Below are 22,555 nucleotides of genomic sequence, written 5' to 3'. Positions count from 1 at the left end.
ATTCTCATTTAACAACAGAAATGTTGGGCTCAATTGTTATAAGTTGAGAACTACCTGTAGTTACTTAATAAAGCTCTTTCCCACCATGGCCCTTTCTCCTTGCTGGGTGGACTGTCTTCTTCAGGTAAAGTCTTCCTGACTTACTGAATCCAATAGGGAGAGGAAGTTTACCTTGAAAGAAATGGGGACAGAGGAGGGGTAGGGGGCTGGGAAATAGGGAATGACTTTCTCTGTAGCATAGTCCCCTGTCTCTGGAACAACTACTCCCCCCCCTTCCCCCGTTCTCCCTGTAAGATTAGAGGTTACCTACTTTGATGGTGTTTGGAAGATGATGAAAACACTTTTATAGAGCATTTGGGCTCATTTTGGTTTGTTTATAATTATTAGTATTTTTCATTTTTTATTGGACATATGAATGGATTTTATTATTTTATTGATGTTTAATCTCCTATGTTGTAAACCAGGTAGAAGTGGAAGAATTAGTGGCTATATATTTTGGTAAATAAATGAACTAAATAAATATAGGATCATAAACTAAATTAATATTTCAGTTTAAGTGGTAATCAACAAGTCTGAATCATAGCAGCCAACTCTATTGGTGATAAGAAGATTAACCATCAAATCTGAGTGAAGTTGCTTATTAGTGCATGACAAATTTTGCATTAGTTTTTGTTTATTTATAAATCAAATTTATAGGCTGCTCAACTCACAGCGACTCTTATGTGATTTGAAGAGCCCAGCAGTGACTACAAAATGCAGTTTATTTTGATAGGTTTCCAGTATTCCAGACCAAGAAAAGCCTATGGCAAGTACAGAATCAGCATAACTATTTTTATCTAATAAATATTTATATCAGTTGGAAGGAATGTGAGCATCTTTAGTGAGATGGCTGAATTTCATAACCTGAGCGGTGGTTGTAACTCATCATACCCAAATCAGTATGAATGACATTATGGCTTGCTTTCAGCTTATTATCAGGGGGAACTTTAAATTCTTTACAAGAGTTGACTCTAAGGCAGAGGTTTTTTCCCCCCCATACATCACAACAACTCTGACTTACACCATGAAGAAAATCCTAATAATCTCTTAAGAACATCAGTGAAGCTATGAGATGGGATGGATAAAGGGTGACTCATATTCAGAAGCCTTCTGTTCTAAGGCTTGTATCCATAATCTATTTTTACAGAACAGAACCAGCAGCATGCCATCAGTATCTTTCCTGCTAGGAAAGTATTGCTGTCAAGTATCCATATCAGTAGATATAATCACTAAAATGTACCAGACATCATATCTCTTCATTTCTATGCCAAGAGAGTAAATAGAACCATAAACACAACCAAATCATTATAGCTGTGACACCTTCTCTGGTATGCATAATAAGCAGGTAATATTCAGTGATCATATTTGTTTACCTTGTTGATGCATCTTAAAATGCTTGGTATCTCTCTCCAGTTTAGGTGTTGGGTTTTTAAAAAAAACTTTTTCCATTAAGAATTACTGGTAAATATCAGCGAATGAGAAGTGTTGACATGTGATGAAAGGAATAAGATATTTGTAACACCATCAAACATCAGCCTCTGCCTATCCTGCATCCTTGGGAAGGCCACAATAGGTGGACGAAAATGACAGTCTGGCTGACTGTGTGATGAAAAAAATACGATACCGTCTTTCTCCTGACCCTTTGCTGTCTGTGGAGTTGGGTGCATATGTGGTGGGAGGGGGGAGGGGCTGTTTTAAAAGCGTGAGCCCCTGTATTAGCTGAGGCAGCAACTGGATGGCTACACGTGAGACCTGCAGTGGCTTTTATTTTTCTCACAGAGCAGTGAGAAAACATGTAGCCGATCAAAGATCACTAAAAAGCCGCTGTCGTTTTGGTGACATTGAAAAAGGTGAAACCTTGTTTGACAGAGCTTTCGTTTTAGATGCTGATGGATCCGGTGGAGGAAGGATACTGGTCAAACTAAACTCAAGTATTGACATAGAGTGTGCAATTTTGGAAAACCACACCATTAAATATCAGCATCACCCTGTACCTCCCTTTTTTTTTCACCTTCATAGAAGGATGCTGCCATGCTGTGGTACCTATGGAGCTCTCTATCTGATCCACTTGTTTTGTATTCAAAGCCTTCTCTAGTGTCCTCTTCTGAGGAAAACAGGTAGTCCTTGACTTACAACAGTTCACTTACTGACTGTTCAAAGTTAGAACGGCACTGAAAAAAACCTAATACCATTGTTCACACTTACGACCATTGCAGCAGTCCCATGGTCACGTCATCAAAATTCAGATGCTTGGCAACTGGTTTATATTTATCATGGTTGCAGTGTCCCGAGATCACGTCATCCCTTTTTGCAACAAGCAAAGTCAGCGAGGAAGCCAAGTTCACTTAACAACAGTGTTAATTACTTAACAACTCCAATGATTCACTTAACAACCGTGGCAAGAAAAGTCGTAAAATGGAACAAAAATCATTTAGCAAATGTCTCACTTAGCAACATCAACTTTGGGCTCAGTTGTGGTCGTAAGTTGAGGGCTACCTGTACTAAGCAATATTCAGACCACGAACTCCCTCCATGAAGGATGTGATTCTGATTCTTCAGCACCTGCTCTAATGTCATTGCTACTACACCAGTTTCTAATTATTTTCTTTCTGTCACCCAACACAGATGCACAACAAAGTGCCACCGTGCCCATTCCTGTGCCTGGCTCTGGTTCTGACCTGCTCCCCCACTTCCTGCTAGAACCTGACGATGTTTATATTGTCAAAAACAAACCTGTGACTTTGACCTGCAAGGCCGTGCCGGCCACCCAAATTTACTTCAAATGCAACGGTGAATGGGTGCACCAGGGTGACCACATCATACAGCGCAGCAAGGATAAGAGCACCGGTGAGTGCTGAAAGGGCATTGAGGCAGTCTATCAAAGAGAAGGAAAAGGATAGTTAGGTGGGACGTGTAAACGTTGAGCTGAGTAACATAAGGAAATCTGTTGGGTATCAGCATATGTTAAATTTAGCAGCTTCTCTTGTTTTCTGCACACGTATTGCACTTCTGTAGAGTTGTGATGTGTCTCTAAAACTCTTTTCGGAGCCCCTGTAACCAATTAAATTTTCTTCCTTTTTTTTTTTTTTTTTTTTTTTTTGCTCCTTGATGTTTTGGCAGGCCTACCCCTCATGGAGGTACGGATAGATATCTCAAGGCAGCAAGTGGAGAAGATCTTTGGCTTGGAAGAGTACTGGTGCCAGTGTGTGGCCTGGAGTTCCTCCGGCACCACCAAAAGCCAGAAGGCCTTTGTGCGCATTGCGTGTGAGTGATTTCCCCATCCGCACTCTTTCTCCTTCAATTCTCCTGGATGTTTTCCCATCCATTTGCCAGTGGACTCTTTGGCTCCAGGGAGGAACAGCCATGGCACAATTGCTAGGTGCACACTAAGGATCCCGGGTGCAACAGTGCCACTGCCAGGGACCAGATGAGTCTGTGCCACTAAAGAAGCAGCCTGGCATCATGGGGAGTCTGTATTATTGTCATTACACCACTCTGAGTTTCTTTTCTTTCTAGACTTGAGGAAGAATTTTGAGCAGGAGCCAGTGGCCAAAGACGTCTCCCTTGAGCAGGGAATTGTGCTGCCTTGCCGCCCTCCAGAGGGGATTCCACCTGCTGAAGTGAGTACTGCACATAACCTTCTTATTTTTGGCCAATCTGAGTAAATTATTGAAAGTCCAGTTGATGCAATAAATCCCAAGCATCTGATGGGACCACCAGATAGGATGCCAGAACTTTCCTCTTGCCTTTGGCATCTGCAGCTCCTGCCAGTCACCTAGGCTGGGTACTTGGTGTGCATCCTATTTGCATATTCCCCACCTGCTGCTTGACAGACTGCAGCTTCTCCCTTCTTTAAGCTCCCTTGCATTGCCTCTGCCCCTCCCTTAGTCAATGTCTGTACATGTTTTCTTTTGGAACCCATTTCAGCCACTATATTTTAAGGCTTCTGACCCAATAGCAATAGCACTATAGCACTTAGACATATACTGCTTCATAGTGCTTTTACAGCCCTCTCTAAGTGATTTACAGAGTCAGCATAATATTGGCCCCCAACAATCTGGGTCCTCATTTAACCCACCTGGGAAGGATGGAAGGCTGAGTCAACCTTGAGCCTGGTGAGATTTGAACTGCCGAACTGCAGCTAGCAGTCAGCTGAAGTAGCCTGCAGTACTGCACTCCAACCACTGCGCCACCTTGGCTCAAATCAGAACCACGTGTGACTCTTGTGTTTTCTCAAGGTGGAGTGGCTGCGCAATGAAGAACTTGTGGACCCAACACTGGACCCCAATTACTACATAACGCTGGAACATAGCCTGGTGGTGAAACAAGCTCGCTTAGCCGACACGGGCAACTATACCTGCGTGGCCAAGAACATAGTGGCTCGCCGTCGCAGCTCACCTGCCGCCATCACTGTCTATGGTAGGACCTCTTCAGGGAATAGGGAGGGTGACCCTGAGAAAAAGGGGCACACGTTGTTTTATAACCCCTCCTGTGCATGAATCCCACCCTTCTCCAAGTTTTGTTCAGGTTGCAGAGGAAGGGGGAAGATGGATGATAATAGGATGGGACACTTTCAGCTATTTTATTTTTTTCTGTTGGTTGTGGGGTAACAGTGCCCGAAATATTGAGACCTTGTTTCTACTTGGGTTATACTATACCTAGTTGTTTTGGGGATGTGAAGAAGAGCTTTGGAAGGAAGGAATTGTACTGCAGAGGAGGGTCATAGATGGTACCTTCTCAGACAAGGAGAAGGAAGGTTGGATTGTAACTATGACTAAGGAGCACGTTATGCTCTCGCAGAATACAACAGAGGAAAGCAAAATGACCCTTTCCCTGTTCCTCTTAAGTGTTTGCCCCTCTGCTTGTGACGCCTCCTTGCATATCCCCATGTTTTCCTGTGTATTCTCCCCAAACTGTTCATACACACAAATGCACCAAGGAATCCGGAATTCTGGAGCCAGCAAGACAATGAAAAGGCTTGGCTACCCCTCTAGCCCTGAAAGGAACTCTGCTCCCAATGGGGGTGGCAAGCTCACTCTCCCGACCAGCTCTCCCAGGGCAGTCGTTGCAAGCTCTAGCTGATGCTGTCCCTTCCCCCCAGTGAATGGAGGCTGGTCGACGTGGACGGACTGGTCAGCCTGCAGCACCAGCTGTGGACGGGGCTGGCAGAAGCGGAGCCGGAGCTGCACCAACCCAGCGCCACTCAACGGGGGGGCCTTCTGTGAGGGCCAGAATGTGCAGAAAAGTTCCTGCGCCACCCTGTGCCCAGGTACTGCCCCTGCCACCCCGTGGGCCTGCTCCCATGGTTCAGTTTGCTGTGCTCCTTAGACTCCGAGCCCCTCACCCAAACCCCTGCCCAGGACAGTGGAGAAATGCTTAAGAAGCCGACATATGTGAAGCCTGTAACCATTGGAGCTGATCCACCCACTTCTGCTAATCTTCCTCACTCACAGTTCTAGACTTCTTCTGTGTTTCACCGCCATCCCCTGATGTGGGGTGCTCCCTGTTCACACAGTTCTGCTTATGCTCTGCTACTTCAGCCATACTTTCTCTCTCCCATTGCCCTGTTTCAAAAATCCAGCTGTTTTGATTGTGAATATGGAAGGATGCTGAGTGTGCCTGTGTTCAATTCTCGGAAGCAACAGCTCAAAAGCACTTGGTTCTTGCCTTGCTTTCCCTTCCCTCCCATTCGCTCTGCCTGTCTGCTTCAACCCATCCGTGTGTCTGTGTTTGTCCTCTCCTATCTCGTAATTCTTCTGAGGCACGTCACAAATTTGAGTAGAACTCTTCCCCCTGCCCTAGTTAGGGTAGCTTCGGTAGCTGCCCCAAGATGTACAGTCCTGGCCCTTTCTCTGCCAAGGAGACATCATAGCTCAAGAGCATTCTCATGGATTGTGAGATTGTTAGAGCGATGCCTGCTGGGATGTGGTGGGGTAGGGTGGAACAAGGGGAAGATGTAGAGTTTACTGGGGTGGTGGGGTAAGAAAACCGTTGAGTTAGATTTTGGTTAATAAGTATTTATACTGCTTCCTTCTAACTGGCAGTGCCTGGTGGTTGGTCAGCCTGGAGCTTGTGGTCAGTATGTGGTGCTGACTGCACACATTGGCGCAGCCGTGAATGCTCTGATCCAGTGCCTCGTAATGGTGGGGATGAGTGCCAGGGGCCTGAACTGGAGACCCGCAACTGCACCAGTGAATTGTGCACGCACGGTGAGTTCCTGCCTCTTTTTTCATCTTTGGGAATGACTTTGACTGCTGCTACTAGAGATGTAAAGGATGTGGTGAGCTGGGTAGCAAATTTCATATTGCCGAGGAAAAAAAAAGCATAATCCGAGAGGGGAGATAGGACCAAATAACACTTGCCTATACTAATTTATATGTATGCTTACATACTTATAGTTTAAACACATAAAACGCACCTTGTCATACCTGGGAAGACTGCGATCAGATTATTTGTATGCCAACTTTCCAAATGCTTATTAAAGATAAAGACTTCCCTCGCACAGATGTGCTAGTCATTCCTGATTCTAGGGTGCGGTGCTCATCTCCATTTCAAAGCTGAAGAGCCAGCGCTGTCTGAAGACTTCTCCGTGGTCATGTGGCCGGCATGACTAAATGCTGAAGGCGCACGGAACTCTGTTACCTTCCCACCAAAGGTGGTTCCAATTTTTCTACTTGCATTTTTACATGCTTTTGAACTGCTGGTTGGCAGAAGCTGGGACAAGTAACAGGAGTTCACTCCATTACGCAGCACTAGGGATTTGAACCGCCTAACTGCCGACCTTTCTGATCAACAAGCTCAGCCTTTTAGCCACTGAGCCACCATGTCCCTTTTAAATGCTTATTACTAATGGGAAATTAATAGATCATCAAATTGTTGTTGGGAAATTTCAAGGGCCCAAATTCCTCTTCTTTAGAAACAGGCAGCACACCCTCACAGTCAGACTAGTGGATGCCTTCAAACAGAACTCAGCCCTCTTGGATAGAAGCAGGGAGTGTTCTGAATGTTGGAAAACCCCTTCAGGAGGCAGGAGGCTGACCAGGGTCTCCCCCTGAGGTTTGCTCTGAGTGGCTGGACATTCAGATTGAGATATCAGGGCAGCCAAGCCTATCAGCTCTAGTCCGCCTAGCCACTCACGCAGGAAGCAGCAGCAGCTCATTGCCCTTTGCAGACCGATTCTCTGCTGCCTAGTTTAACATGAGCTTGTGGCCATAGGCAATAAAGTAAGGACCCGCCTTAATTGTGGCCACCCCAGCACATCCCTCTCTTCCCTCATTCCCAAGACGACAGTTCAGAATTGCCTCCCAAAAGGTGAGCTCCTTGTTTGAAGCCTGGTGTGCCACCCTAGAGAATAGCCAGTTGGACTGCAGGAGGGAGAGCTCTGTGCAGGCCAAAGGAGAGGAAGAGTGAGTGACAGGCCCCATCCTGGCTCATTAACTAACTAGCTTGCTAGGTCTCCTAGGGCTTTTCTCTGCCTTTTATATCAAATTAACATTTTCACAGTTGAAGTGAAAGCAGTGTTCATCTTCCCTCCTGGGGCAGCTCATCCTGAATGTTTGACCTAGCTGGTGGTAGGGATAGGGGTGGAATTTAGAGGGACAGCAGGGCAAAAATTTAAGCCTACCTTCCTTCCTTCCTTCCTTCCTTCCTGCCTGCCTGCCTGCCTGCCTGCCTTCCCTTCCTTCCTTCCTTCCTTCCTTCCTTCCTTCCTTCCTTCCTTCCTTCCTTCCTTCCTTCCTTCCTTCCTTCCTTCCCTCCCTCCCTCCCTCCCTCCCTCCCTCCCTCCCACCCATACATTGCTTCTTAAACTATTATAAACTGATATTTGAATATCTGGTTGTTTTCTGTAACACAGAAATGTTGCTTTCTTGTACGATATATCCTCCTGCTCACCACTCCCAAATAGTCCCTATTTTCTAGGCTTTTGTTTGTCTGCCTCTGTGGATGTTTCAAAGGACTGTCTGCACTCATATTCTCTTCTGTAGTTAACATTTGGTTCATCTTCATGGCCAAACAAAAGGGGGCATGGGGAAGGGCAAGGAGCAAATAATCCATTCTCCCAAACAAAGACTTACTGCTTTTACTCAAAAACTACTACATGGAAATGGATGTTGTTTCACTTGCCTATTCTTAATGGCATTCTCTGCTGTGATGCCTGTTAGGATCTTGAGATATGGTGTGGCATATCTCCACTCACATCTGAAGATAATTTGCTTGCTTGGATGATATTTGATAATCAGTATGATTAAGTATACTTAGTGATTTCAAGTAATAGTATTTTAAGCATTGTAATTCTTAACTATTAATAATTATTAATAGGCAGATTAACTTGCATTTTGTGGCAACCTAGGACTATGTGGTTCTGTGAAGTGGTTGTGATTATAGCAGAAATGACTGAGGCTTTTCTTTGAAGTACGGACAATCTGATTTTTGGTGAACAGGGATGGTGATATGATGAAAATTGCCAGGTTTATGGTTACAGGAGAAGGGAAATTGATAACTTGCTGCTCATTCCCACTTTGAGCCTGTGACCTCCTATCTCAACCTCAGGAATAGGATTGCTGATTAAGATTGGCTTGGTGATAAACACTTGCAATAAGACTTTGTTCATCCACAACTTGGTAGTTGGTGAGCAGACATATCCTTGGTCACATCCTTGTGACCAAGGATTCTACTTCACAGGTGGCCATGTATGAATATCTATATGTTAAATTGGGGCAGAGGAACAAGTCAGGGATCTTGCTCACACCAAGGTCACGCTGCTGCCTGACAGAATCCTTGCCCAAACTGCTCAGCCTTCTCATGGCACTAGTGTTGGAGTCTCCCTGCCTGTTATATGATTTTAATTTCAAGGTTATTGGATCTGTGTCAGGTAAAGCTTAGGTGTGCATGAAGACCTTGTGTTTGTCCAAGGAAATCTCAAGCTTGACCTGTATAAACAGCCACATGTTCAGTCTTGCTTTTGCCTTGAAGCAGTGGTGCAGTGATCTGAAGAGAGAGCTTGCCTCTCTGAGCCTTTTGCCATCTCAGACACGGGTCCATGTTGGGTGAATAGAGTGATTATCCCAACGTGTCTTAGATCTGGAGTAGTTCCAAACACGGGGGGTTTCATGAGGAAAACTAGACACTTGTTGTGATTGTTTCTGAGCAGGCTTTCTTTGTTTGCTGATTCTGAATAGCAGGGAGCTCTGGGAGATGAAGTGACAGAAGTACACATGAAACACCCAGTGGAGGAAAAGTGAATTTTACTGAGCACAGGTAGAAGCTCAACTTGCAGCCTTACTGTGGCAGAAACAGAGGTGAATTGTTACAATTTCTTCCGCCTTATTTCATTGATAAGCTGTTAATCAATGGCTTCATCTAGGGTGAACAACCCCTTTTTGGAGGGCATGATGCTGGCCATTGAGATCAGTTTACACAGCACAGCATAGCACTTTTTCCGTAAAGTCCTTCAGATTTGCTGAAGTCTTGACTTTTCATGGGCAAAATGTGATGGACCGATTGGGCCAATATCTTACCATATTTAATTAGGTCTCAGGTGACTTTAGCTTACCTGTGGCCTCCTATGGCACATGGGAGAGCATGTCATGTTGGCTCCAAAATGTGCTTTCTTTTAGGTGGGGATAATGTCAACAGACCTGGAAAAGTCTATGATGTGCCACCTCCTTAAGAGGGTCTCTCTGGGTCCATCAATACTTGACAACTATCCTGTTTCTAACTTTTGTGTACAAGAACACAGCATTTTAGAGGAAGTTGTTACCCGCACCCTTTTCACTCAGGTTTCAACTCTGGGCAGGAATGGAAATGGCATTAATTGCTTATGTGGATGATCTTGTAATGGACAGTGAGAGTAACTCTGAGAAACTAGGCAAGGAGTCACAGGCTAGAGTCACTCATAAGTACTTTCAGACTTGCAACATTCACTTACTGTAACCTTACAATAAAGGTAGTATCATACTCATGGTCTTGGGTTCCTGTCTAGATTACCTTGAAGGGCTGTTAGATCTTTAGCAGGATCTTGGAGTCTTAGTGGACAACTAGTTAAATATGAGCCAACTGTGTGAGGCGGCAGGCAAAAAAGCCAATGCAATCCTAAATTGCATTAACAGAGGGCTACAATCAAGATCAAGGGAGGTACTAATACCACTCTATCAAGCATTAGTAAGACCACACCTAGAGGACTGCATCCAGTTTTGGTCACCACACTAAAAAAAAGATGTTGAGACTCTAGGAAAAGTGCACAGGATAATTAGGGGACTGGAGGCTAAAACATATGATGAATGGTTGCAGGAATTGGGCATGGCTAGTCTAGTGAAGAGAAGGACCAGGGGAGACATGATAGCAGTGATCCAATATTTGAGGGGCTGCCACAGAGAGGAGGGGATCAACCTATTTTCCAAAGCACCTGAAGGCCAGACAAGGAACAATGGATGGAAACTGGCCAAGGAGAGATTCAACTTGGAAATAAGGAGAACTTTTCTGACAGTGAGAACAATCAACCAATGAAACAGCTCGCCCTCGGAAGTTGTGGGAGCTTCATCACTGGGAGCTTTCAAGAAGACACTGGACTGCCATCTGTCAAAAATGGCGTAGGGTCTGCTTGAGCAGGTGGTGGTAGTGTTGGACTAGATGACCTACCAGACCCCTTCCAACTCTGTTAATCTGTATCTAAATGGAGGTTATGCATCTCTCTTAGATCCATTGGACTTTGAGTAACTCATATTGATGTCCTGGACAACTAAGGAGGCTAGTAGAAGGCATTGGTGTATAGTGGTTCTGTTCTTTCCTTAATATATAATCTGTTTCTATGAGAATAAGAACCTACATATACATTATTTTAATAATATCACAAAAGTTTTTCAGCTGGAGCAGTTGGGAGAGAGCAGGGAAGGAGGAGCCTTCCCTGCTTCACATCCCAATCCAGCATTCTGTTTGAGAGACACGCAGATTCCTGACTGACATTGGTTACTATTATAAATCAGCCACTAGTGCCCTTCAGATAATGGTAGGTTTCACTGTCCACATTTCCCCAAACAAGGTAAGTTGAAATGTAGCACATCTGAAAAGAATCGTGTTAGGGAAGGCTATTTAATTAAATAGGGTGATGTAAATATGTTGATAATACATTTCTTAGGGGAATCTCTCCCCTCACCCCATCTTCTGTGTTGATAGCATTATTTTAATAATTATGAAAGCTGACCATTACAAATATTCCTAAAATATATTGCTTGTTTTGCAGTTTCCATCTGAATTTCTCTTCCTGAATATGTGGTCCTACCTTTCTAAGTTGAAAACTGAAATTAAGCTTCTGGGTTCTGGAGTTCTCATATTCTTTTACCCTTTTTCTCTCCAAAATGCTCTCTGTATGAGAACAGACCTACAGCTGCAAGGAAGCGGTCAACCAGGAATTTCTTCTGAACAACAGGCACAAGACCCTTGATGGGCCATATGTGATCAGCCCAAAGAAAAACAATGCACACCAGATCTCTTCCCTAAAAATTCCATTCCCTCGCAGACTCCATGAATAACAGATGTTGCACATCATGTCAATGAGTCTTAGGTTCATTCTCCTAGAGCAAATCCAATTATTTCCTACTGCATACTAAGAGCTTGGCACTGGATTCAATGTGCACCCCTCCTCTATTCTCTTTTCTAGAAACTGGTGGCTCTGAGGATGTGGCTCTGTATGTTGGCTTGATTGCTGTAGCCGTGTGCTTGGTATTGCTGCTTCTGGTGGTAACCCTTGTCTACTGCCGGAAGAAGGAAGGGCTGGATTCAGATGTAGCTGACTCTTCTATTCTCACTGCTGGCTTCCAACCAGTTGGCATCAAGCCCACCAAAGCAGGTGAGTATCCATCTGCTCTTGGCACATTCTCTTAAGTGCTATATGGTAGATACTAATCCTTTTGGGCTCAGGAATGTGGATAAAGGGCAAGCAGTTATTTTGAAACCACATTCATCTATAAATTTGTCAGGTTTTATTAGAGAGGTGGCTTTTCTTTCATTCTGTAGCAATAAGGAAAGATGTAACCACAATGCCTCTGACCATGCCTCTAAACTTTTATTATATCAGTAGAAAAGGAACAGCAGCAGAAACATGCAGGATAAGTACAGCGACAGCCGCTTTGCGGATGAGAGATAGACTGTTGAAGGTAGAGGATTGCTGGCATACAGGTGCACTTTGCTCACCTGACCTTTCTCTTCATCATAACTATACAAATTAGATTTGAAAATAGTCTTCCAATAGCTGAAGTGAAAGCTTTACATGTTAAATTGCAGCATGGTGCACTGCCTCCTTCAAAATTCATGTGTATCCTACTGCAGTCAACTAAAACAAAAGCTAAGCCTAAAACGGCATGGTTTAAGGAGCTTGCAGGCTGGGACGCAGGCTTCTCAGTTTTGAAGCCTTTTCATTTATTTATTTGTATAATAAACTTGCATGCCATGCATCTCACCGAAGTGACTTTAGCCGGCTTATGAACGTTCGTGATGCAGATAAGTTTTAATAAATCCAAACTGCATTCCTAACATGTGAGAGGGAAAGGAAAAAGGGAAGAGGGATGAATTTGATTTGGCTTACCCATTTTAACTTTTTTTTTCCCCACCACAATTTTTCCAACTTTTTTGGCATGCCTCATACAACTCAGATGGAAGTGCGGCTTTCAGGTGAAAAAAAAAAATCCACCCATTTTTGTTCTGTTCTTGAATGTCTGTCAGCTGGAAGCCAAAACTACCAAGGAGATACACCACCAAGACTTCAGAAGTTGCCATGTCAGGAGCCTTTATCATGGATGGGGCAACCATGCCCTGTCTACAGTCTTCCAAAGTCTTAGGTGTAGCTTTTGCAGGTGCCATTACTTTAGAGGTGCTAGTCTGGGGAAGACGGATGTAGTTGTTTCCTGTTGTCTCTAAGCATTTCCCTAAAGAGGACACTGTGCAAAGCTACAAGAACATTCTTCTGGTTGCTCACCGTCCAGAACCCATGCTAGGTGTTTACGCCAGTCTTTCAGAATAAGTTTGGGAAAGCAGATTTTCCATTAGATAAAAAACATTTACTTCTGGTGTAAAGTAGCTATAGAAATGATATATGTAGGACTCTTTGGTATATCTCACATGCTAATTAGTCAAATACTCCTCTCTTTCTCTTGGTGAATGCCAGATTAAACCATAGGGAAAGAATCAAATAAATGTAACCGGATGTTCCACTATTTCCGAGATAGGTGACATTATTTTGCTCTTGAGATTTCAAAGAGTCCTCTATATAAAATGCACCCCCCCCAGACATCAATCAAGACAAATATTTGACCTTTTGGAACCAAGCCATACAATGCACATATGTTCACACATATCGACAGTTTAGTTTCAGGTCAAGGAATCATCCCTTCATTACCCCATCCTCCCATATTGTGACTCATGGTCTCAGAAACATTCCTTTTTTTACAGTCTGATAAGTGACAAGATATTAAAATGACACGTGTATTCTGTTGATCTACATTTGGACTGCACAGATGGTTTCTGTAAGCTCTATTAACCCAAAACTCTGAGTCTAAAAAAAGGAGATTACATTGCATCTTTTAAAAAAAGCTGTCTTTGGGAAATAAAATGCATAACCTTATTAATGCAGAAAATGATGGTCTGAACAGAGATCTTTTGTTTCTCGGGTCATTGCAACAGTCTGTTACCCCTGCTGGTTAATGTATTTTATGCAATACTGTCTGATGAGATAATGTTTTGTGATTAGGCTGCTACATACCTGAGGTGACTCAAAATATCCGCATTTGCATCTATAAAGTAATCTAGCTTTCTGCAATATTAAGAACGAGCTAAGGTTTTCCATTCTGCCAAGGAAGATTTTTTTAAAAATGTTTTGTAACAAGGTGTGTGTCTTTACCTCCACAACTGATCCCATTGTCATTTCCAAGAGCCGAGATGGTGCAGTGGTTAAATGCAGCACTGCAGGCTACTTCAGCTGACTGCTGTTCTGCAGTTCAGCAGTTCAAATCTCACCGGCTCAAGGTTGACTCAGCCTTCCATCCTTCCGAGGTGGGTAAAATGAGGACCCGGATTGTTGTTGGGGGCGATATGCTGACTCTGTAAACCGCTTAGAGAGGGCGGAAAGCCCTATGAAGCGGTATATAAGTCTAACTGCTATTGCTATTTCCATCTTTCTATCACACAGATAATTCCCACCTGTTGACCATCCAGCCTGATCTGAGCACCACTACTATGACCTACCAAGGCTCACTGTGTTCACGCCAGGATGGGCCTGGCAAGTTCCAGATTGGCAACGGGCACCTGCTTAGCCCCCTGGGCAGTGGACGCCACACTCTTCACCACAGCTCCCCCAGCGCTGATCCGGTAGACTTTGTCTCTCGATTCTCGACCCAGAGTTTCTTCCGCTCCTTGCCCAGGGGTGGTGCCAACATGGCGTATGGAACATTCAACTTCTTGGGTGGACGTTTAATGATACCCAACACAGGTGAGGGTGACAAGTAGAGAAAATAATAGGGCTGACAATATGGAGGGTGGCTACAGTGGGAGCAGCAAAGCTTTCTGATGCTCTGATTCTGCTCTGGATCAGTACTTAAACACAGGCATCCAAGGGAAAGAGTTTTCCTTCCTAGGATTCCTAGATTCCTACATGGAGAAAGAAACATTTTCATAGATAAACTCAACAGAGGAAGATACACTGTTTCCCCCTGAGAGTTCTTCTATGGAGAGGGATTGTTCATTTCCTCTTCCCTGCCTCTTTTAGCTAAGCAGCCTTTGACCAAAACCTATTCTTCAGTGTCAGCTTGCCTGTGAAGTTGGAAGGCAGCTTGCCTGCAAGCAGTGTGGGTGGGACTCCTTGAGCTATCTTGTCTCTGTCTTTTAGGTGTCAGCTTGCTCATCCCACCCGATGCCATCCCACGGGGGAAAATCTATGAAATCTACCTAACGCTGCACAAGCAAGAGGATGTGAGGTACATAGCTCATTTCCTGAAAACCCCTAGAAATCCTGGGACACTTACCTATACTTACCTGTAATTTATCATGTCCACAACATGCGCCTACATCTCCGTTTTTGTTAAACTTCATTGGGAACCATTACAGGCCTGTGCCCTTTCTGTCCTCTAATTTGAAACCAGGTATATAACCCCGTGAGAATCAAAGGATGCTGTGGGTACCTGTGTGCCAACTGATATATGCCATGGTCTTATTAATCTGCAGTCCTGCAGATAGACATGCCAAGATTTGTCTCTGCTGATGTAGTGGGTACCACTGTATATAGATAACATTGTCTCCTTTGATGGTAATTACTCTCAGTCCTTTGTATAGTTGGTGTTCTCAAGCCTACCGTGGTATGGCGTGAAATAAATAGTGATGTAAAATAAATAGTACATTCACATAGATAGAGAGGCTAGTCTTGAAGCTAGTTTTCATTGAAAGGAGTGGAAACATTCCCTGCATCAAGCTCATAGGGGAAGATAATATAATAAAAAGGATACAACCTTTATTAGGACCACCAAGCTATTTCTAGAGGTATTTATGCCGCAGTGTCCATGCTATTTTAAACATATTATTTAATGTTTGTCTCTTGGCTCTTTGCAACTCATTCTTCCTTGTTCTTGTTGCGCAGGGCTGTGTCAGCAACAAGCACTGATAGGCCGCTGCCATGCGGGCTTGTTTACTTCCCAGAATCCCCTTGGTGCTATCTAGGGGCAGAGATGATAGATTTGATGGGGATGTCTAAATTGGGCCTGCCCTCAAGCATTCAGGTTAATCGCCTTCTTTAAAAAAGTTAGTGGAGCTGCCAGCAGAAAGCACCCTGCAGGCTGCCCAAAGTCGAATAACTGGCTACCAGAGCTTAACTAGTAAACATGTCCCAATCCTTTCTTCTTCCCAGTTTCTGCTGGAAGAAAGATGCTCAGCAGTGACATTTGTTGCTGTATGGTCAAAACTCTTCTGGATTTTCTTCTTGGCAGAAATTCCCCAGTGATAATCCCTTGCTGTAACCGGGAGAGTTCTGCTGTTGCCAGGATTATTGTATTAATGCTGATCTTTGATGCACTTCCTGATAACTCCTAATCTCTAAAACCAAAGAATCATCTCTGGGTGTATTATTGTCATAATACTTGCTGATATTAACCCCATTCTATTTCTTCGTGTTGTATGTCTCTCTCCCTCTCCTTCACCTGAATTAATGGGGTTGCAGGTCCTGTTTCTTTTCTGTTTCAACTGGGATTATGGTCAAGAGAAAGTAGCCGATGACCGGATCATGAAGTTGGGGGAGTTCTTAAGACCCTTCCTTGTATTACCGATGTTTCTCTCTCTTGCAAGGCTTCCGCTGGCAGGCTGCCAGACTTTACTGAGCCCCATTGTTAGTTGTGGCCCTCCGGGGGTGCTGCTCACCAGACCTGTTATCCTAGCCATAGATCACTGTGTGGAGCCAAACCCTGAGACCTGGAACCTGCGCCTCAAGAAGCAGTCCTGTGAGGGCACATGGGAGGTGAGGCCTCACCTGGAGTATACATGTTGAGCAACGCATGGGTTGTTGCAACATTGGGACTACAGGTAGTCCTCGACTTACAACAAACCATTTAGTGACCATTCGAAATGACGGCACTGAAAAAAGTGACTTACGACAATTTTTCACACTTACCACCTTTGCAGCATCCCCACAATCACGTGATCAAAATTCAGATGCTTGGCAACTGTCTCACATTTATGACTGTTGCAGTGTCCTGGGTATTTTTGCCGCCTTCTGACAAGCAAAGTCAGTGGGGAAGCCAGAATCACTTAACAGCTGTGTTACTAATTTAACAACTGCGGTGATTCACTTAACAACTCTGGCAAGAAAGGCCGTAAAATGGGGCAAAAATCATTTAACAAATCTCACTTAGCAACAAAAAATTTGGGCTCAATTGTGATAGTAAGTCAAGGACTACCTGTATTTTATGCAAAACAGATGAATGTCATGCCAAATATACTACATTTAGCAATCTATAAAACATGTTAATATCCAGCAGCCTCTCCTGTTTTGTTTTGCAAAACATACATTGTTTCTAAGTAGTTCCCAACACTTGAGGCCTAACATCCAAGGGTCTCCTTACTCTGGAAAACAGCCACAAGAGTGGCTGCTTTCTTGATAATAGCCGTTCAGAATTCTCCGTGGAAAAGCTGCTTGGGGCCTATATTAATATATCTTCACACCAGGTGAAGTCCTTTTCTTCTCCTAAGTTTCTTAATTTAATGTCAAAATATCCTCAAACGGATATTAATTATTTAATCGTTGCTTTAATATAATTGGCCTGCTTTGCTACAAGAGGGTTTTCCCCTAAATCTCTGTGTTTTTGTTTCAGTGGATTTGTCTTCAGTGCTCTGCTATTATATATGCATTGATTTCTCGTTTTGCACTGTATATATGATTATTCTTCTCCCAGATAACACCAGTGATGAGGTACTCAGAGCTACTCCAAATAAATTAAGTAAACAACCAAGAATAGCACTGACTCCCCCCTACCCACCCTAAATGCCATGAATCAATCATTTGTCTGGTTTCCTTGGATATCATTTTAAGCCCGTTTTCCCAAAGCTAGGCCTTTGCCTTGTTTTTTTAAAAAATAATAATAATGAAATCTAAATTCTGCCTCAAGTGCTCCACTGTATGGTTTTGCTTTTTTGCAGAGTATACACAGCCCTGTTACACTATATAATGGGTTGCATGATCCCCAAGAGAGAATCTCACAGGCTTCTCTGAGGAGGCAGTTCTAGTTTGTGCCTTGCGCTGAGGGTTTGGATACAACCAAGGCTCTTGGAGCAACTGAATGTAATACAAACAATGTGGATGCTGCAAAACAAAACAAAAACCAACAACCCACTCAGGCTTAAGTTGCAGTCATTACTAGCTAGACCAGTGAAGCACTGTTGTGACTCCACCTGTGCCAAGTGATATGTCGACCTGCCATTCTTTGTCACGTGTTCATTCGATGCCCTCTTCCACTATCTCTGGGATTGCCCTAATCTCACTTTCTCTCCCTCTCTCTGATATCGATGTGTATGTTTTGCTCTTTTGCCGTTCCTCTTTTTCCGATTGTGGCGATTGTCTTCCTTTCCTACCTTTTTAGGATGTACTGCAGTTGGGAGACCCAGGATCTTCTGAACTGTTCCATTGCCAGTTGGAACCCCAAGCGTGCTATGTCTTCACGGAGCAATTGGGCCGCTTTGCGTTGGTGGGAGAATCACTCAGCATGGCCGCCTCAAAGCGCCTGAAACTGGTTCTCTTTGCACCCACAACTTGTACTGGGCTGGAATATGATGTCCGTGTATATTGCCTCAGTGACACCCGTGATGCACTTAAGGTACTCCATCAGGAAACACTTCCCCGTGCAGTCCTGTGAAGCCGCTTTCCATAAATCCCACATATGTTGGAGTACAATGTGTTCTACTTCTTTTCAAGGACTCATTATTTGTTCATTTGTACTTGAGTCGTTTCAGTACTTTTGATCACGTAGCCGGAGCACAACTTAAATAAAACAATCCCAGCCTAATTGCAGGATTAAGGCTGTGCAGATCTTCAGTGGTGTACTTCATTTCATCAGACGGTGGGGCAGAGAGCCCCTTTGAAGCAATGCAGCAAAGCATAATGGCGCCATGTTTTTAAAGTAGTTGAATGAGGGTGCCTTTTGCTTTTATTATTATTATTTTATTTTTTATTAATAAAATTTATATGCCGCCCAATCCCGAAGGACTCCGGGCGGCTTACAAAAAGAAGAGGAAGAAAGAAATAATTTAAAAAAAGACAGATTTAAAATCACAACACACACATTCGTTCTAATCGGGGCTGGACCTCAACTTAGAACTGCTTCCCTTAGAAGTGGTTATTTCGGTGTATATATAGCACACACCAAAGATTTTTTTTTTAGCGAGAAGACTGGTTAATCCAGGCGACTGGCTGACCTTGATTGTAGAGGCACAATATGTGGTGAAGCCTTGTACAAAGGGAAATTTGTTCATTATCCACACAAGAAGCTTAATTTCTCCCTATGCAACTGTTCAGCCTTTCCCAAAATAACTCGTTCCTTCTTCTAGTATGCTAATATTTTCAATTGAGGAATTTTGTTTCCACAATGTAGAATCTCCAGGGTTTAGATTCAAGCTCCACAACATAACAGAGCTGGAAGTGTCTTTCTAGCTCATCCAGTTCAACCCCATGATCAGTGCAAGAATCCAGACTAAAGCATCCCTAGTGGATGGATGGCTACATTAACATCCAATGAAGAGACGACACCGTCATTTGGGGAAATTTCTATTAGGAATCCTGTATTTCAAGCCAATGGTTGACTTAGCAGCAGTATGCTATAGTCCAGATTCCAGAAAAGAGACAGGGTTAGGAAAGCATGTAATTTGTTTTATATTTATATTTAATAAAAATGGATTGAATTAATAAAGTTGCTCCCCATATTTAGTAATTTCCACTTTCTGTCCCATTAAGAATGGACTTTTTAAGAAATGTAGAAAAAAATTGCAAACACAACTTGGCTATTTATCATAGGCCCTAAGGTAGATCAAAGATTAAGTCTCAGCTGGTTTTTCTTGGGTGATGTAATGTCTCTGGGACTAATTGTGACCCTCTTAGTGTTTTGTGGGTAATTTTTTAATTGTAAGTCACTTGAGTCATTGGGTAGCCTATAAATTTTATGAATAAATAAACTCCAAAATGCAAAAATTATAGGGTCATGATACATCTTTGAAGACTCAGGTTTCGTATCCCTTGCATATTCAGTCAACGGGCAAAACTTTCAGCCTTGAGAGCCACATATAATATCTACAACTAATTTAATTCCTCTACATTTAGACATGCATGGAATGCCATCTCTCTCTCTCACACACACACACTTACATGTGTATATTTTTTTCACCATCACCACCACGATCTTCTCACACATTGTCCCTCTTGAAGAACTGAACTGTAGCTTAGTAACCATAGGATAGAATTTGCTTCTTTAATTCCTCTCAATTAGGCATGTCCCCTGTGTTCATACCATTACAGGAAGTGGTACAAATAGAGAAGCAAATGGGTGGACAGCTGATCGGTGCACCCCGAATCTTGCACTTCAAGGACAGTTATCACAATCTGCGTCTCTCCATCCATGACGTGCCCAGTTCACTGTGGAAGAGCAAGCTCCTAGTCAGCTACCAGGCAAGGTTTCTACTAATCTTGGGGTTATTTTTATCCAGGGCAATACTGATTCTTTGTCTGACAGAGTTACTCTTGCTCTTTTATGCCCATATTCTTTACAAAACTTGAACAAAGTTGTAACCACCAATCTGTCTAGAGTCTAGGAATATCACCTTCTCAAGCCAAGAAATTCTAACTGTTCTCTTTTTGCAGTGGTTTGAAAAGTGATTTGGAATATATGAGCAGCACACATCACACTTGTTACTACCTCCTTAAGTCAACCATGTTGTTTCTTGGATTAGATACAGCTTCTTCAAATAATAGTTTACAAATGCAACATGAATGTATACATAATTCTCCTTCGAATCCGCATTGCTGAACAATCCAGTTACTAGTCAATTTGGGAACAGACAGCAGTTATGCATCTGCTATTTGGTACCAACCTGTACTTGGTTCAGCTGAGGCCGTTGGCGCTTGTAACTTCAGCCAAGAAGCCTTTTCACAATCCTTTAGAAAAACATCATCTTGTAATTTGCATCTGGCCTTTCCCCTTATAGGAAATTCCCTTCTACCATCTTTGGAGTGGGCTGCAGCCCTATCTACATTGTACCTTCACGCTGGAGCGACTCAGCACCAACACATGCCAATTGGCATGCAAAATTTGGATCTGGCAGGTGGAGGGTGATGGGCAAAGCTTCAATATTGACTTCAACATTGCCAAGGTAAGGGCAAGAATACAATGAAGGGAGATTGTGAGAACTTCTGTTAACTTCTTGGCTGGGTCTCCTGTGCTGGCAGAGGAGGGATTAGACTGGATGAGCTCTGTTAACCACACAATGGAACTCTGCAGGTATTTTACCGAGTACCTATTACCTATCTTTTGAATAGCTTTCATGTTCCTTATGTGGCTTTCTAGCTAGAATATCAGATATGATCTCATAGAGGTACTATGTAGAGGTCCTACATACTTAAAGAGTGGACATCAGAGCAGATTTGTGTCATGAGATTTTGTCTTGTATATAGTCCTTCCACCGGTCATGTTTTTTTATTATAAAAGCCAATACCAAGCCGTCTGTGTGCTCAGAAAACAATAAGTTACAGACCTGTTCTTGCAAATATTCCTGACTTCTTAAGTTACAGTTCATGAGTCAGGATGACTGTTAGGACTGCATTCTCATCTATATTATGTCCCTTTCCTCCTCGTGTGTCATGCCCACTTTGTTGGAACATAGGGAGTGAAATGAAATAACCAGAAATAGGCTACCCTGTACCATGTAGGGCTTTGTAGGTGATAACTAGCATCTTGAATTGCATCTAGAAACCTACTGGGAGCTAGCAGCAACTCCCACATGACCTTCAAGGCAGTCCCATGTAGTTTAGCCAAGAGATGATTAAGGCATGAGTGAAACAGGTGCAGTTAACTCATTAGATGCACAAAGGACCAGGCTGCCACATGTTTTTTAAGCAGGAGCTATGAGTTTAACAGGAGTCTCAAATTGCACACTGAGTCTGAGTGGAAAACTGTTATCCCATCTAAAACCAAAGATGGAAATTTTCAGTTCCTGGGTAAGGAAAGCCCAAAACCCATACCCACTGTTGTATTGCCAGAAACAAGGAACATCAATTTAGTGTTGATTTATAATGCTGAAATTTAGCCATATTCTGATTTTTGTCTTAATAGCCTGTGTAGTCAATTAACCGTAAATCAGTAAGTCCCATGCCAGATACAACAATGGATTTGGTGAAATCAGATCTCTGCACTAATAGCCAACAATTAGAAGTGCAAGGAGGAGCCATATAGCTTTTTTGCTCCTCCCTAACTTCATAAACTCTGGCCTATAAAGCTGGGGAACTTATATTTCATACAAAGAGGTTTCTAATAACCTAGAGTATATGGAGAAATGCTTGAAAGCATATGACTAGAGCTTGCTGAAATTTCAATGGCTAGAGGAGTGGTCAGAAAGTTAGACTCCATTTTTTGTTTGAGAAAGCAAACAGAGTCTATATGTAGGATCTAATAATTGTCTCTTTTTCTAAGGATGCACGGTTTTCGGACTGGCTACCCCCAGACAATGAGGCTGGCTCTCCTGCCCTGGTGGGCCCCAGTGCCTTCAAGATTCCTTTTCTTATCCGCCAGAAAATCATAAGTAGTCTGGATGCCCCAGTGGCTCGTGGGGCTGACTGGAGAGCATTAGCCCAGAAGCTGCACCTTGACAGGTATAAGGATTCTTTCTATAAATGTGTACTAGTATAGAAGATGGTACTTGCTGGTACAGAAATATGTGAGCTGGGTAGTAATGTGGGCTTTGCAATTCTGATAGCTGGGGAGGTTTGCAATCACAGAAATGCTGGCGT

At 43.2% G+C, this 22,555-nt stretch overlaps 1 protein-coding gene across 3 annotated transcripts in view; it reads left to right on the top strand.

Annotated features, from left to right (window-relative positions):
* Positions 1-22,555, top strand: part of UNC5A (unc-5 netrin receptor A) — a 100,722-nt gene that overhangs the window by 77,063 nt on the left and 1,104 nt on the right. For 2 of the 3 annotated variants that reach the window (XM_014066895.2, XM_087709347.1), the window contains exons 2-15: positions 2,665-2,886; positions 3,160-3,303; positions 3,556-3,659; positions 4,278-4,458; positions 5,141-5,308; positions 6,084-6,248; positions 11,696-11,884; positions 14,219-14,518; positions 14,915-15,002; positions 16,360-16,528; positions 18,147-18,380; positions 20,072-20,221; positions 20,758-20,922; positions 22,239-22,417. In XM_014066895.2, coding sequence (XP_013922370.1) covers positions 2,665-2,886; positions 3,160-3,303; positions 3,556-3,659; positions 4,278-4,458; positions 5,141-5,308; positions 6,084-6,248; positions 11,696-11,884; positions 14,219-14,518; positions 14,915-15,002; positions 16,360-16,528; positions 18,147-18,380; positions 20,072-20,221; positions 20,758-20,922; positions 22,239-22,417 — 2,458 coding nt within the window. The remainder of the gene's footprint in view (positions 1-2,664; positions 2,887-3,159; positions 3,304-3,555; positions 3,660-4,277; positions 4,459-5,140; positions 5,309-6,083; positions 6,249-11,695; positions 11,885-14,218; positions 14,519-14,914; positions 15,003-16,359; positions 16,529-18,146; positions 18,381-20,071; positions 20,222-20,757; positions 20,923-22,238; positions 22,418-22,555) is intronic. The other variant, XM_014066896.2, reaches the window with a different exon arrangement.

This window comes from Thamnophis sirtalis, unplaced genomic scaffold, assembly GCF_051295495.1.
Source record: "Thamnophis sirtalis isolate CommonGarterSnake01/CBP01778 unplaced genomic scaffold, rThaSir2_p1.2 scaffold_3, whole genome shotgun sequence".
NCBI lineage: Eukaryota > Metazoa > Chordata > Lepidosauria > Squamata > Natricidae > Thamnophis > Thamnophis sirtalis.
The sequence above is the reverse complement of the archived record's forward strand: the minus strand, read 5'-3'. Positions and strand labels throughout refer to the sequence as shown.